General features: G+C 48.2%; 1 protein-coding gene across 1 annotated transcript in view; it reads right to left on the reverse strand.

Moving 5' to 3' along the window:
* Positions 1-17167, reverse strand: part of GRIN3A (glutamate ionotropic receptor NMDA type subunit 3A) — a 104644-nt gene that overhangs the window by 39698 nt on the left and 47779 nt on the right. The window contains 2 exon segments of the mRNA XM_082204598.1: positions 12063-13110; positions 15945-16549. Of these exon segments, the coding sequence (XP_082060724.1) occupies positions 12063-13110; positions 15945-16549 (1653 nt within the window).

The raw sequence follows: 17167 nt of genomic DNA on the forward strand, positions 1-17167 counted from the left end.
CCGCCTGTGCTTGTCAGCTTGCACCTTGTAGGCGTGCTTAGCGAGCTCCAGCTGCCGTCTGAGTTGATCGTGGACCGCCTGCAGCTCTGACGCGAACGCGTCCGCCGTCTGTGGTTCTCCTTCCCCCACTCTCTCCAGTCCCGGGAAGGTTCTGGGATGCCTCCCATTGTTGGCAAAGAACGGCGTCACTCCTGTGGACACGTGCTTCGTGTTGTTGTAAGCGAACTCGGCTAGCGGCAGGTAATCCACCCACGTCGCAGGCTGTTGATTGGCATAGCATCTCAGGTACTGCTGCATGATGGCATTGACCCTCTCTGCTTGCCCGTTGGTCTGCGGGTGTCTTGCTGATGCCAGATTGACCTTGACATTTAGAAAACCCATCAGCTTCTGCCAGAAAGACGAGATGAACTGGCGTCCGCGGTCGGACAGGATAGACCGTGGCAGGCCATGCACTTTGAACACGTGATCTATGAACAGTTTGGCGGTTTGTTCCGCCGTGGCCACCTTCGCACACGGAATGAAATGTGCCATCTTGGTGAACAAGTCCACCACCACCAGCACAGCTGTCTTGCCTCTCGAGCTGGGTAAATCCGTCACAAAGTCCAGGGCCACCCTCTCCCACGGTTCAAACGGCGTTTGCAGCGGTTCTAACAGTCCCGCCGGTGGTCTGTGTACCGGCTTGGCCCTCTGGCAGGTGTCGCACCTCGCGACGTAGTCCGCGACCTCCCCTCTCAGCCTGGGCCACCAGAAGTCTCTCGCGACTAATTCCATCGTTTTCTCTGTGCCAAAGTGACCGGCCGTGGGTGCGTCGTGCAACTGTTGCAGTACCTTGGCGCGAAGGTCGTCTCCTGGTACATAGACAGCTCCTTTGCGTAGGAGCAAGCCGTCCCGCACCTGGAACTCGTCCGTGGGAGCCGTGCCTCTGAGCAGTTCCGCCATCTTGTCTTGCGCGAATGAGTCGTCCCGCAATGCACGTCGCACCGCATCCAGGTCTACTGTAGCTGAGGCACACGCCCACGCCGTCGGTGCGAAGATGTGCATGGCCGCCGCTGGCGTCACCTCTTCTAGGTATTGCGGTTTTCGGGACAGTGCATCCGCCATGATGTTGGTGTCTCCTGGGACGTACTCTATTCGGAAATTGAAGTCAGCAAAGAACTCCGCCCAACGTATCTGCCTCTGGTTCAGGAACTGAGCCGTGCGCCAGTGCTCCAGATTCTTGTGGTCCGTGCAGACCTGCACCGTGTGCTTGGCGCCGATTAGGAAGTGCCTCCACGCCTTGAAAGCTGCATGAATGGCCAGCAACTCCCTGTCCCAGATGGTGTAGTTCTGCTCCGACTTGCTGAGCTTTCTGGAGTAGAACGCTCCCGGCCGCCACACCCCCTGCGGGTCTCGCTGCAGCAGGACAGCTCCCACGGCTCTGTCTGACGCGTCTGTCTCTACCCTCAACGGTTTACTGGGGTCGATATGCAGCAGTTGCTTCTCCGATGCGAAGAGATGCTTGAGCGCTTGAAAGGACTGTTCCGCCTGCTCCGTCCAGATGAATTTCTTTTTTTTGGAGCTGAGCGTGTCCGTAATTGCTGCCGTCTGCATCGCGAACCCCTTGATAAACTTGCGATAGAAGTTGGCGAAGCCGACAAACCGCTGGACCTCCTTCCGGTTGCGCGGGCTCTTCCAATCCAATACCGCACGAACCTTGGTGCTGTCCATGGCTATCCCCTTGTCCGACAACTTGTATCCCAGGAAATCCACCTCCGTCGTGTCGAACTGGCACTTCTCCAGCTTGGCGTACAGTCTATGTTGTTGCAACCTGCTGAGCACCTCCCTCACGTCTCGGTCGTGAGCTTGCTGCGAGTCAGAGAAAATCAGGATGTCATCCAGGAAGCAGACGCATGTCTTGTAGAGGAGTCCCTCCAACACGTGATGCATAAAAGCTTGAAAACAGTGAGAGCCATTTTGTAATCCAAAGGGCATAACTCTGTATTCGTAGGTGCCCAGCGGTGTGAACATGGCCGTCTTCCACTCATCGCCCTCCCGCATGCGGATGAGATTGTACGCCCCTCGCAGGTCCAACTTGGTGAACACGCGTCCCTTGCGCACCGTCGCGAGGAGGTCGTCAATCCTGGGCATGGGGTAATCAGACGGTTTGGTCATCTGGTTCAAAAGGCGGTAGTCCACAACGAGTCTTTTTTGGGGCGTGTCTTTCTTTTTCACGAAGAAAACGGGACTGCCCCCCACTGCCTTGGACTCTCTGATGAAGCCACGCTCCAGATTATGCTCGATGAACTGTTTGAGTTCCTGCATTTCATCTTCAGACATGGAGTATAGCCGCCCCTTCGGCAGCGTCGCCCCCGGTAGGAGGTCAATCTTGCAGTCATATGGCCGGTGAGGGGGTAGCTTGTCCGCCTCCTTCTCGCAGAAGACCTCCAAAAAGCTCGCGTATTTGTGGGGGACCGCTTGCAACGTTCCCAACTGCAGTTGTGATTCCTCCTCCTCTCCCTCCCGACGGGGCAGGATGCAGTGTTCTGCGCAATAAGAGGAGCCGAAGATCAGTTGTCTCTGGTACCAAGCCAGTGTCGGACTGTGCCTGTCCAGCCAACTCATGCCCAACACAATGGGCGTGTCCGACAGTTGGGTGACATTAAAACTGATGACTTCCCTGTGGTTGCCAAGGCGCATCACCATCGGTGGCGTCTGCTTCACCACCTGCCCCCCTAGCAACTCTCTGCCATCCACTGTGACGACTTGCAGGGGCAGAGTGGCAGGCAATAGCTGTATAGCGTGCTGCTCCACAAAGCTCTGCGCTATAAAGTCTGCGTTGCTTCCAGAATCCACAGAAAGCGGCACTTCGATAGTGACGCCGTCGGGTAGCTGGAGAGACGCTGTGAGCTGCACTACTGGTTTGGGTGGGAGGGGATCCGTGGGTTGCAATATCGCTGGGGACTGCTTCACAGATGCGTCTGGCTGGGCCCCAGTGCCTCCGTCTCCAGCCAGACATCGTCGTTTCCCTGCTGTGGTTCTCCTTGCTGCGTTGCTGCAGTCACCATTGCTGAGGCTGCAGTGTGCTTGTGGAGCCTCCGGGGACACTCCTTCGCCAAATGGCCTGGATCCTCGCAGATGTAACACTTCCTGTTCCCTCTAGGAGGCTTCGCTTTCACTGCTGCCGGTGCTAGGGCTCTGGCTGCTGACTGAGCCCTTGCACCTCCAACCTCCATCGGTTCCCCTCCCCCTCCTGGCGGAGGTGTGGATTGCGCACGCGCTGCTTCCCTCGGAACGAAAGAGAAACTTCTCGCTGCTTCGCGCCCTCCACGTCCTTCATCTCTGCACCATGGACGTTCTTCCAGCCTCACCCCCACAGTCAGCGCCCTTTGGACCACCTCCTGCGTGCTTCGGGGCCTCTCCCCCCTTGCAATTTCATCCTTAACCGCAGAACTTAGACCCTCCCAGAAGAGGTCTCTGACAGGGGGCGAATCCCGATCCCATTCTAAAGCACTGACCAGCGCAAAAAATCGGGCGTGATACTGCCGGACGCTCGCCCTCCCTTGTTTTAGTCCATGAATCTCCCGTCTGGCAAGATCCACATCAATAGTAGACAAAAAACACGCATCCATCGCTTTGATAAAGGCATCTGCATTCTGAAGCGCCGGATCTTTATCCCTCCACAAATTGCGCAGCCAGGCTTTGGCATCCCCATGCAAATGGGACAATATGAACCCCACTTTCTCTTCCTCATCTCTAAAGTCTTTTGCCAGCAGTTGCAGTGCGCACATTACGTCTGCTCTAAAATTAGTGTACTGTTGCAAAGTCCCATCGAAGTGAGCCACAAGCCCTCCTGCTCTCCGTGCCAATCCCACGCCCTCCGGTCTGGGTCCCGGTTGCCCTTGCTTAACAAGCATTTCAAACCTGGCGTGTAGGTCTCTGTAGGCGGCTGTAGTCTCCTCCTCCCGTTTCTTGGAAGCCAATACCTCTGAGGACAACTGGGTCACTGCCTCTTGCAGCGCGGAGATCCTCTGTTCTTCCGTCATCTTGCTAACCTTTGTGAGCTTGCTTACAGACACCCCTCTTCCTCCCCTAGCGGCTTCTGCTCCCGCTGCGAGGTTTCAGGTTTCTGAAGCTTTGATGGATGGGTCTTACTGTCAAGGCTGCTACCAGGTCCCAGCTCACATAGGACCACGCCACACAGCGTCCACTTTAAAAGAGTCTTTATTGAGTTACAGGTTTCATTTCCGAACTGCAGCGTGCAGCTCTACACCTTCTGCCCTAGGTCGGCGAAGACCCATCTGAGTCCCCGCCTCTTGCACACCAGCTTAATACCCTAGCCTTGCTCCACCTCCTTCGCCTCTCCCTACGTCTCTGGGTCCTTCTGCCCCCCTGGGACTCCTCCCTTCTACTCTCCTCTGACGCTGACCCCCCTGATCCTTCCGCTTCCTTTCGGCGGGCTTTGGGACCTGGCTCACTCTCCGGGCTGCTTACTGCTCCAGCTTCCGCTGCATTTGAACTTGGCACGCGCGCCCAACTCTCTACTTTCCTCTTGACCGTTGCCTCGCTCTCTGAGGAGGGCGTGACCACCCCTGACTCGTGCCCTCCCTCCTGCTGACGGCCTCCGGAACCCGATGCCTGGCTGCCTTCCTCCCTGCTGCTCTCAGTCTTGAGCGTTGGTCCCGACTTCCAGCTGCTGCTCTCTGAATCTCCTCTGTTCCCTTCCTCCTGGGGTGTCCCCCCGGATCCCCCCCTTGCTCTGCTCACTGGGGCTCCCTTTTGGGAGTCCTCTGACTCACTGCTTAGGCTTGGAGATCTCGGGTCGTCATCATCACTCATTCTCCCTTCGGCTTCCTCCCCCTCGCTCTCTGTTTCCACCCTTCTCTGCGTCTCTGCTTCTGAACCCCTGACACATATTATCTTAAAACATATCATCCTTAATCCCCCCCCATTTCCCCTCTCCCTCCCATAAAACAACCCACCCTCCCTGCCCCCCCGACTTCTCTCAGTTCTAATGTCTGGTTTCTCCAACAAACTTTTTATTGATAATAACCAATTAGACAAATTAAGGATTTATACAATTTTGTAACATGCAGAGAATAACCTGAATCTGTTCTTAACCTGAAGCTCCACTTTAGCTAATGGGGCCTCCCACTGCTGCCGTGCTGCCGCCGCCCAATTTCTGTTCTCATCCTGAAGCAAAGTTCTTAACCCAAGGTAATATTTCTGGGTTAGCGGAGTCTGTAACCTGAAGCGCCTGTAACCTGAGGTACCATTGTAGCAGGGGTATGTGTTAGATACTATTTATTGAAGGGTTTCTTTTTGGGGTGGGGTGGTAGAATAGCTAACGATCCAGATTGGTGGAGGAGGATTTAGCCCCGTCCTCCCTTGCTGCAGTTGGTTAGAGCTTGGTGCTAATGATGCCAAGGTTGCAAGTTAGATCCCCATACGGGGCAGCTGCATATTCTTGCATCGCAAGGGGTTGGACTAGATGATCCTCAGGGTCCCTTCCAATTCTATAATTCTATGAAGCTGCTTGTTTGCATAGGGAGCAAATCCCCCACTAGGACTAATGACGGATTTCCCCGAAAGCAAATCCCATCTTGAAAGGTGAAATTTTCTTCAGGAGCAGAGTTAGAGTTAAGTCCCCCCCACCTCTCTAGGAACTCCATCATTATCAGCTACCACCCTTGCAATTATGCCATTTGCATTAAATATATAAAATAAAAAACTGTATGTGGTTTGACCCACAGAAAAATCTGTTTTTGGATCCCGTTCTATCATACCAAGAATACACAGTGTTTCGTATGAGTTATATACCAGTGATTTCTTCACTGAAAATTAAGTGGTCTGCCTGTAGCCATCACTGACCTTAGACAGTGGAAGTCGCTATGCTTGACATACTGGTCTTGCAGTAGTGGGATTTGCAACTGGCTCATCAGATGCAAAAGATCTAACCTGATTAAAGTAGGACTCTCTTATTGCCGTTTTGCAATGCTGGCAATTTGCTGCTAATGTAATAAGGTTTTTGATTCTGGAAGCAGTTACCTATCTTCTAAAAAACCCCACACAAAACCCCCCAACTCCCTTTCAAAACAACAGTGACGGCTAATGGGTCTTACTTGGTGCTCCTTCCCTTTTTAATTCTTCAGAGTGCAAACGTAAAGCCCATTTACCATGCTTCAGTGCTTTTGATCTTTATCTGAATTTAGATTGCTTTTTTTGCTGCTACTGTTCTAGTTCACACACAGTTTAATTGCCAGGAGATTCTATTTTTAGAAACACATAGAGAAGGGTGGGAGAAATGTCAGGGGGCTAGGCTGGTGACTGCCTGATCCCAATCTACATCTGGAAGCCCTCCCACACTGGTTCCCCAAGGTGTGTGACCTATGCTGGAACAGATGTGAGGAACCATTGATCCCCCATATGCTGCCAAACTACAACTCCCATCAGCCCTAGCAATCATGGCCAATGGCCAGGGATGATGGGAGTTGGAGTTCAGCAACATCTGGAAGCCCACCAATTTCTCACTCTTGTTCTCTGACTTGATCCATTGAAATGAATGGCAATGACTAACTTAGGTCTGTTCATTTCATTGGGTTTTAGTCTTGGGAAAAGCTAATAAAATACAACCCTTTCTATCACTTTCTCTTAGAATCTGTCCCTCACTATCTTGAAAAGATGAAGAGACATCATAAAATACAAACACTATATTATAAAATATAGTACGTAGCCAATCATGTACTGAATTTCATGCACTCCTGATTGTTCATTATATTCAAATGTTTCTTTTAAATTATCACCACCATCATCATTAGTCTTCTTAGTTTAAGAGCCCAGAATCATGGCAGACTTGGGTGATACCAGTGAGGACAAAAATTTGGCACCTCCTAAATATTTCCTATTTTTATGCTCTTCTCCCTTTTGCCTTCCATTCTGCACATTTTCTCAAGTGCACTACGTCATAGTTGTGGCAACTCAATTTCCTCTCTGACTTGGGTCTAACTTTGAGTAAGGTAAAGGTAAAGGGACCCCTGACCGTTAGGTCCAGTCACGGACGACTCTGGGGTTGTGGCGCTCATCTCACTTTACTGGCTGAGGGATTTGGCGTACAGCTTCCGGGTCATGTGGCCAGCATGACTAAGCCACTTCTGGCGAACCAGAGCAGTGCACGGAAACACTGTTTACCTTCCCGCTGGAGCGGTACCTATTTATCTACTTGCACTTCGTGCTTTTGAACTGCTAGGTTGGCAGGAGCAGGGACTGAGCAATGAGAGCTGACCCATCACGGGGATTCAAACTGCCGACCTTCTGATCAGCAAGCCCTAGGCTCTGTGGTTTCACCCACAGTGCCACCCGTGTCCCAACTTTGAGTAGGTACCCGTATAAATATAGGTATCATCATCATTATCATGCACCCCCTTGGCTCAGCTCTCTGTGTGGGGGAAGCCCCCTCACTGCCGAAAATCAGGCACTGTTAGCATTGCAGGGTAGCAAATTCTCACCTCCTATGTAGCCATTGGTGTCGTTGGATGGAATGAACAAACTTTACAAATTTTGCTTGGTCAATACTTAATGTATTGCCTGAAAACCACAGAGGAATGTATATACTGTTACTTACATGGATGAAGACCTTCATTTCCCTCCCAGAGCTACAATTCCTTAGAATGATCAAACAATCAATCCCTCTTCACAGGAAAATCTGAGAATGGTTGCTCTCTGCAGAGGAAAGGAGTTTCCTAAGAGCTCTTAGCACCCTTAACAGACTAAAGCTCCCAGGATTCTTTGGGGGCAGCCATGACGGTTTAAAGTGGTCTCATGGTGCTTTCAGTGTGTGATGTGATTGGGCCTTGGATTGAGGAGACACGGGTTCAAATCCCCACCTGCCTATGGAGCTGAACACAAGGTGTTGGGCCAGTCTCTCACCTGAAGGCTAACTTACAGGGAGGGATGTGGGTAGCGCTGTGGTCTAAACCACTGAGCCTCTTGGGCTTGATGATTGGAAGGTCGGCGGTCCGAATCCCCGCGACAGGGTGAGCTCCCGTTGTTCTGTCCCAGCTCCTGCCAACCTAGCAGTTCAAAAGCACACCAGTGCAAGTAGATAAATAGGTACCACTGTGGCGGGAAGGTAAACGGCGTTTCCGTGCCCTCTGGTTTCTGGTGTCCCGTTGTGCTGGAAGCAGTTTAGTCCTGCTGGCCACATGACCTGGAAAGCTGTTTCTGGAAAAAACACCGGCTCCCTTGGCCTGAAAAGCGAGATGAGCACCACAACCCCATAGTCGCCTTTGACTGGACTTAACCGCCCAGGGGTCCTTTACCTTACAGGGCTATTGAAAAATGACTGTACATTGCTCTAAGCTCCTTGGAGGAAGAGCAAATGGGTTTAATTTTTTTAAATAAATAACATGTACTTTAAATGTCTGGCAGGAAGAAATGAATAGGAGCTTTTATCCTGCATGGAGAAGGAGGGATGAGCAAACTCCACCTGTTGATGTCTGCCTCCTTGGCACTTGTAAAAGAGATGGGGGACTTGTTTCATTTCAAACACCCTTTAAGACTCTTAGCCCCTGTGGTGGTGTGACTGATGAGTTCTTCAGCTACCATAGCATGCCTTCTTATTGTGCATTTTGATAGGGAGACAGACAGTTATGTTTCCATCTGACCCTGCTTATTTCTTGGAGGCACCAATGTACCCTGGCAATGGCGACTTTGGATGGGAAAGTTCTTAATCTCCTTTTTTTTCCGGGGCAGAAAGTCTGTTTAATATTTCAGTGCAGACTGCCGACTCGCTTGAGAGCTCGCAGGGGATTTTATTTCTGTGTCAAACCTGCCATCTGCCAGCCCCAAATCATACTTGTCTTCCACCACCTTGAAAAGGTTAGCATTTGTTAAAAGATTTTTTTTTAATGCTCCCCACTAAAACCGAAAAAGGATCCAAGAGGCAACTTGAGTGGGATGAGACCATCAAGAAGAAAGTCTTGAGAAAGGCAGTTTGATACTATTTGATCTGTTTGATTTTTTTGTCCTTATTCATACTACTGGTTTCAAAGTGAGGGCACAGTTAGAGTTTTTGTGGTGATATGCCCCACAGCTATTTTTAGATTTATTAGGTCTTTTTATTGTACATGTAAGAGTCAAATTAGATGCCAGCAGCCATTTGTCTTCCCCAGTCATTATAAAGTAGGGTGGAATAAGAACGTGAGAAAAGTCTGCTGGATTAGTTCCAGCTTCTTGTTCTCACATTGGCCAACGAGATGATTTCTAGATTATACTGCAACCTCTGCATGCTTAGTTGGTGGAAACCGGAAGGAGAGTCTTCTTTGTGGTGGCCCCCTTATTGCAGAACTACCTTCCTCAGGGCTCTTCCAGATACCATTTCTATTGCACATGATGGTTGCTATTGGGGTGGTGGTTACATGGTTGGTATTGCTGGGTAGGGACAGTGGGAGTAGGATGTCCCTATTGTCATCAGAGAAATGTTGGGTGGTATGCAGCCTGCAGAGGAGGAAGCAGCAGGACCCAGAAGGAGAGGACGTGGGGCAGATTTGGGTGTGCTGTGGACCACATCCAGCCCACAGCCAAGCAGTCCCCCCCGTTTTAACTGGACCCACAAAATAAACAGGGAGAATAAAGGAGAATAAATGTAAGGAGTGCATTTCTTCCATGTTTTCCTTTCACCTAATGAATAGATTCCACCCACTGCAGGAGCTAATTGTGCACAAAGGAGAGAGGAAGGATTTGTCATAGCCAATCAAGGAGAGGGCAATAGTCACCCAGAGGCTTTCCAGTTAATTAAACACCTGGGGGGGGGGGAGGGAGAGAAAGCCAATTAATTTGATAGGAACTGGTTTGGACTTCCCTTGAAAGTAGCTGCTGTTTTATCACTACATTTGCCAAGCTTCTAACCAATATTAATATCGTAAGCCATCTCACCGCTGTTCTCTTCAGCTAGAACAAAGAAACCCTGTTCTAGATTCTCGTCTGGGCTAGAAACGGAATGAAGAAAGGAGCAGTAGACATTATGGGATGACATGCACAGAAGTAATTTCAAAGTGACCTAAGAACTGAGATGGCTTTTCTCCCAAAGAAAGGTAAATGCCTGCATATTTCCAAACCGATGAGAAAAGGACAGAGCCAACTCTTGTTAACTGCAGTATCTCAAAACTAGAGGATGCTTGAAATTCATCCATGAATTAAAGTATTACAATGGACCCTACATGGAAACTCGAGTCCTATGCATGCTCAGAAGAGCATAGTGACACACTTTCAAGTAAGTGTGTTTATTATTATTATTTATTATTTATTGAATTTATCTACTGCCCTATGCTGGGATGCGGATGGCGCTGTGGGTTAAACCACAGAGCCCAGGGCTTGCTGATCAGAAGGTCAGCGGTTTGAATCCCCACAACAGGGTAAGCTCCCGTTGCTTGGTCCCTGCTCCTGCCCACCTAGCAGTTCAAAAGCATGACAAAGTGCAAGTAGATAAATAGGTACCGCTCTGGCGGGAAGGTAAACGGCGTTTCCATGTGCTGCTCTGGTTCGCCAGACGCGGCTTAGTCATGCTGGCCACATGACCCGGAAGCTGTACACCGGCTCCCTTGGCCAATAAAGCGAGATGAGTGCCGCAACCCCAGAGTCAGCCACAACTGGACCTAATGGTCAGGGGTCCCTTTACCTTTACCTTACTGCCCTATATCTATAAGTCTCAGGACGGTTCACTGGATGTAGGATTTCACTGAACGTAAACAGAAATTTCATTTGAAACCTTCCTTCTAGAAACAAAACCCAGCCATTTTGTCGAAACATTTTACAGCCATATTTTGAGTGCTAACCTTCGCTGTCACTTAATTTCAAAAGCAATCCTGCATTTATTTCTTTAACTCCATCCCACACATCCTCAGATCTCCCCATTAATATTCATTTTGCACACAAGAAGATCCTTGTTGTAAGAGAGCAGAGACCCATCTAATCTAGCGGACTGTTCTCACAGTGGCCAATCAGATGCAACAGCCAAGTGCAAGAGCCCTTTCACCTCTCTTGTGATTCCCAACAACTGGTAGCCAGAGGCATAAACTATTGCAAATTAAGACTTGCTAGTACAATCCACTCTGATGGAACCAACTGGAACCAACTTGGTTCTCATTTTAAAAGCTGCTAATGCAAGAGAAGAAGAAAAAAGAAATCTAGATCTTTGCCCTCTAGCATCTGAAACCATGTTCACACATCACCTTTGTGAGGACTATCCAAAATGTCATAAAAATAACCTTTCTGTTTCTCCAGAACTCATCACCAGGCCAGATGTTAAGCAAAGTAAAGGGGTGAATGGGTAATGACTCTTAGGCTCTATACTCACTACCCCAGGTTTGAGAAATCCATGACCCTCCCTATATAGGTGGACTCCAGTTCCCAGTAGCCAGCATGACCAATGGTCAAGGATAATGGGAGCTGTAGTCCAGCAGAAGTTTTCCCACTCCTCTGTTATGTGTTACGAATGGGGATGCACATTTCCGCTTGTACTGCAAGGTACATAGGAATGTGTAGGGTGTCCAGGTCCTGTGTCAACTGTAGCTCATAATTATGTTCAGTCAAGGCTGCTGCTAGTGCATGTATTGCATACATAGTTTTTCATCACTTGATGACTCAACCATTGCAGTCTCACCGCTGAATGTACGAGCACTCAATTTGAAAGCAGGGCATTGGAGTTGACGTGTGGCACAAAATCTTTTCTGTGATGATTGATCCGTGATGGCTCATTCATACATAGAATCACAGAGTGGGAAGGGAACCCCAGGGTCACCAGCCCCTTGCGATGCAGGAATCTTTTGCCTAACTTGGGGCTCGAACCCACAACTCTGAGATTAAGAGTCTCATGCTCTACCGCTTCTTGCTGCAGTCATCAAGTGATGAACAGTACGTATGTCTGAACCAGCCCCCTCAAAGCCCTTACAATGGGGAAACATGAAATACAGTTCTAAATTTGACACTGCGGCATAATGAAAGAATTTGCACAAACAGCGGTAGGGAAGGCTGTTCTTATAATGGAAAGAACCAAAAGCTGCATATATAAGTAAACGGCTGGTCCTTACTTTTGGATCGTGGATTCCAGACAGTTCTTCATAGATTTTCTCTCCCACCATGACAGCAGCCAGATTAGCTGTGTACGTCGACAGACAAAATAAACAAAAAATGGCCCAGAGGTTCATGAGAAACCTTCCAGTCCAGCACTTGGGGGGTTTGATGGCAGCTGTTCTACCAAACAAGATGGCGTAACAGACGTTCAAGGCAGAGGAGAAGGAGAAAACTTTATCCCTGTTTCTTCCCTTGGGGGTCATCCCAAAGGGGCTTTTCCATTCATACAGGGTGAGGAAGATTGCAGTGATGTGCAGCGCCACAAAAATCCCCAACCACATGGTCCAGTGGAGCGGCCACATAAAAGCTCCAATAGGAGCCGCGGTGTCTTTGGTTCTCACCAGAATGCCCAAGCTGGTGGAAAAGAATGGGCTGGTGAAATCAATCACTTGGCTACGGGCTGTGTTGATGCTGAACGATGTCACAGCCATGTGGGCGGTCCCAGCCAGGAGGTCGCCTACAAGCCCTGTCCATTGACCGTTCTTCAGAGCCCCATATTTCCCGTCGCCGACAATGTACAGGTCGAAATCGAAGTTCATATCTTCCGCTAATTTTTCCAGCAAATCTATAGTGTAGCCATAGCAGCATTTCTTCAGCTCTGTGGGCACCGTGTCGTTGCCCCCTTGGAGGCTTTCGAAGAGGGCATCCAGCACCGCTGAATCATTGGTCAAGGGGTCCAAGCAGAGCTGTCCCGCTGGGCACAATCCTTCATCATCCACAGCCCTTGTGAACACGAAGGGATGCTCAATGAGGGTCACTACTCTCAGGTGCAGCCGGGTGGGATGCTGGTTGTGATTCTTGTGCCTCTGGGCCTGCTCTGGCCAGATCCCGTAATCCATTATGATCTTTCCTTCTTGCCAGCTCCCCAAACGGGTCCACATTGGGTTCCCTACCGGATCGTGCTGCAGATTCCAAATGAAGAAGTTGTTTTCCGAACTGATGATGGAGGAGCCTTTCACTTTAATGTGGCCGCTGAGCCCATGAAAAGTGGTATTGGCTAAAAACCTATGGGACAAATGCAAGATGTTACAAAGAGAGAATCAAGACAACAGATCTCCTACAGCAGAAATTTGCTTTGCCCTCTCCTTCCTATGCTTTTTCTTCAAAAGAGCCTAAAACTGTAATCCAAATGCTATCTACTCAGAAGTATGCCCCCCTGAATGCAGTGGTAAATGGGATTAGGACTGAAGTTTAAGGCCAAATTCAGATTTTTCTCTGGGATAATCCTTTTCCCATGATGGAAGAGTGGGGATGCTGTATTTGTGGTTTTCAGACTCAGAAAAATAAGGCGAGACGTCAGGATTATTTAATCATGGGAGCATCTGTGTGGAACACCTGCATCTTATATTACATTATGGATCCGATAGAATATTGAGGGCATATCTGCACACCCAGCGGTGGAGAAAGCTTCTCTGGCACCTGGGGCGGCATGTCCAGGAGCGGGGTGAACCACTCATGGAGGGGGGGGGAACGGGGCACACAACACCCATTCTTGCCCCCTGGTTTGTTTGTTTGCTTGCCTGCCTCCTCCAGCTGGGAGTGCCTGCCTCCTTCTCATCCTCTCCCCTGCCTGCCTCCTCCAGCCAGGAGTGGCAGGCAATGGCGCACCACCCACCTGCGACTCTCCCCCGACTCCCGGGTTGTCAAAACGAAGGAAGAAGGGCACAGGCAACGTGGTGCAGCCCCCCCTTCCCCTGAAGGCTCAGGACATTTTAGGTGGACACTTATTTTTTTTAAAAAAGCTTAGTTGTGTGCCTAAAATGTAATGTGTGCAGTCAGTAGCTCATAAACACAAAGGCACTACATTTTGGTTCTTTTCATGAAGATTTCGAAACACTGGTGCTTCTCTCCCAAAGAGTCACAGTAGTCAACATTCGCTGATGGGTTAATTCAATTATTCTGCATTCATTAGTCTGATGACTTGGTCATTCTGTCTTTATCTCGCAAAGTTTAGTACAGAATGAGAAAATGAGTATGGGCAGCAAGTCAAATCACACAGTGTTTTAATTACCTAAATAGCATAGTTAAAACACCATAATTTACAGATGAGATGGGCCTTTCAAGTCCTAATGCTTTTTACCCTGTTACAAGGGTGATCAGCAGAAATTCTCTCATCACAAAGCCTCTAATGCATGTGATCCACTGCAAAAAAAGCGCAGCCGCAAACTTATAAGAGAACTGTTGAGAGACCCCAGTTTTTGAACCACAGAGTTCTCCTGTACTTGCAAAGAGTGTGGGTTCCATCTGCAAAGTAGAATGCAATAGCTTTTAAAAAGAATTAGCCTTTAGAAACTTATAATGACCATAAATTCCATAAACAAGGAATAATACAATCATAAAATAGGAGAGCTGGAAGGGACCCCAAGGGTTATCTAGTCCAACCCTCTCCAATACAGGAATAAGAATACTGCCATAAATCAGGGATGGGGAATCCTTGGCCCTCCAAATGTTTGGCCACCCAGTTTCCTGTTTCCCTGGCCATTGGTCATGTTAGCCAGGGCTGATGGGACCTGAAGTCCAATAACTTCTGGGGCAGGGTACAGGCTTCCTACTGCTGTCCTAAAGTTACCCCAAATCCTCTATCATTACTGTTCTCCAGTCTTCCTGAAAAAAACCAGCAACTCAATTTAGCTCCTATGACTGAACATACCAAGGTGATTAATCATAGGAGGTAAATGGAGTCCCCCCCCCCAACTCTTCCAGGATGACTTAATAAGCCCAACAAAAGTTACTGTGCTTTTCAAAATATCCCTGGGTCAAAGGGGAGGTCAGGTTGAAACACTACTATTTTGAGGGTCATCACCTGCCACCATATTTTTTTCAAACCATTACAAATTCTATTCTAAAAGCAAGCTGTACACTTTTAAATGGAAGCTGCCACATCACAGAATTTAAAAGTCAACTTAAAAAAAATAATCTTAGGTGGGGCAAATCATCTGGATAAATCCTTAGATATCATAGTGTCATAGTCAAATGGCTTAATTGCCGCAGCAACATCATGGTCCAAAAGCCTCGCTTGTATTTGAGAAAGCCAGACTTGTGAGAGCGGAGATGTTTTGTTACTTTATATAACCATTTGGAAAGCTTCTCTATAATAGGTGAGAATAGGCTAGCTCTTGGTTCTGTATGGCCACTGAGTCCTGTGATCACTGGAAATGGCCATAATGTGTTGACATTCCCTTGATGCCAGCTGTCACGTTATTTCTGCTCCTGGTAAGGAGAGTTCTCACATCAGCACTAACATTTCTGGAAAGGAAGTGATGATGTGATGGCCATAGTCATTTCCACCAGACTCTCCATGATGTCATTATTGTGTGTTCTGTCTAGTACTCCACTGAGGTCAACATGAAAATCCAGGTAAAATTATTATACAGTCAATCATAAAAAGAATAGCCTACAGAGCACATGAAATAAAAAAAGAAGCTGTTTCACTGGAAATAAGGGCTAGATTGAATGGTTGGCAGAAGACCCAGGACTCCACCGAAAAGCTGCAAAGTGAGTGAGGACACAAGTTATAGTGGAGAAGTTGCAGTTGGGTTAACAGTGCTTTAACTCCCTCTCCCCGTTACTTTCCTCCTACACCCCAGCTCAGGTTCCCAGGCCCAAGTTTCCTGAGGCTGAGAGAAAACTAGCTGGAGAAGTAGAGCTCCAGGGAAAAACAGGAGGCAGGGTCAGGGTTAAGCACCTCATCCTTCCACTCTTGCTTCTGTTCTCTAAGTCCCACCCTACTCAGTACCATCTGGACCTTTAGGCAAGTCCTGATTGAACCCTTAAATATGGAGTGTTAGCATCACACATTCACAGTGCTTGCAAGGAAATTAATTGAGAGATAATCTTACTTTGATAAATACTGGCCCGAAGTGAGATTTTTTCTCTCCGTGTTCAAGCAATTGGTTGTACTTGGAATAAGCGCCAGTTCTGGTTGGATCATTGTAGCGGAAGCAACAGCTCTAGCTACAAGCTCCATTGCATCCTGTATGTAGTCTTCAAAAAAAGACTGTGTTGTTTTCCCGTGAGCTATGAGACCCAACGGCAAGCCTTCTGTCCTCAGCTCTTCCACGTTGTGCGAATCTCCAAGAATCCAGTGGAGATCAGGAGGCATCACCCCAAATTGGGTGGTAATTTCAAAAATCCTCCTTGTGCTTTCCATGTCACAGCCAAACATCACCACCGTTGACGTTGTGTCCTTGATGTTCTCCAGATGAACTTGCAAGTAAGTCAAGAGGTTGCTGGTTGATGTGAGGTTCCCTGTGATATTTATAATGGATCCCAAATGAAACTTGGAGCTCTGCTGTGTGAGGAAGAGAAAATCTGTGATGTTCCACTCTTCCTGGCACACCATCAAGCTAAAGTTATACCAGTTGTTCAAGGCCAAGATGGAGAAAGTGACATCAGCGTCAAAACTTAATGAGCGTTCTAAGCTCAACTGCAGGTGAAGGGGATTCTGTAAAATAAGAAAAATATTGGTTAGGGAAAGCCTTGACCACAAATATATTATACTTGGAAGGGGATTTTTTGTGGGGTGGGGAAGCAAATGTATGCAAAACTCTGTTGCTTGAATAAAGCCATAAATCATAGAATCCTTTAAAAGTATCTAATTCACCTTGGTGTTTCAATTTTTATTGACCTTGTAGCATATGTTCAATTTACATCTGCAATCAAGTATCCTGTTCCTGGCTGCTGTTTGAAATAGCTCATCCCCTAAGAAAACTCCCACAGAATGAAAATCCATCCTACATATGCTTGCTTGGCTCTGGAGTCCTAGCTTCCAAAATGGGGCAAACCTATCTTCCCATGTTTTGACTCTTCATTAAAACATTCCATGTCCAGCCTTTCCTAGCTTTTCAGGAAGTCTCACAGGCTATGTGCCAATCAAATTCAACTTTTCTATCTAGCTTAACTATTTTGGTGTACTCTTCATATTTCTCATTTTGAGGGAGAGATACAGAAATGGCCTATTTTCAGATTTATTTATTTAAAAGCACACAATTAGGGTGCACCAAATTCATGGCTTTATATGGTGTGGAGGCATCCAAATAATTTTGGTCAGGGTAAGTGAGTG

This window comes from Podarcis vaucheri (genome assembly GCF_965113315.1).
Source record: "Podarcis vaucheri genome assembly, chromosome: 17".
NCBI lineage: Eukaryota > Metazoa > Chordata > Lepidosauria > Squamata > Lacertidae > Podarcis > Podarcis vaucheri.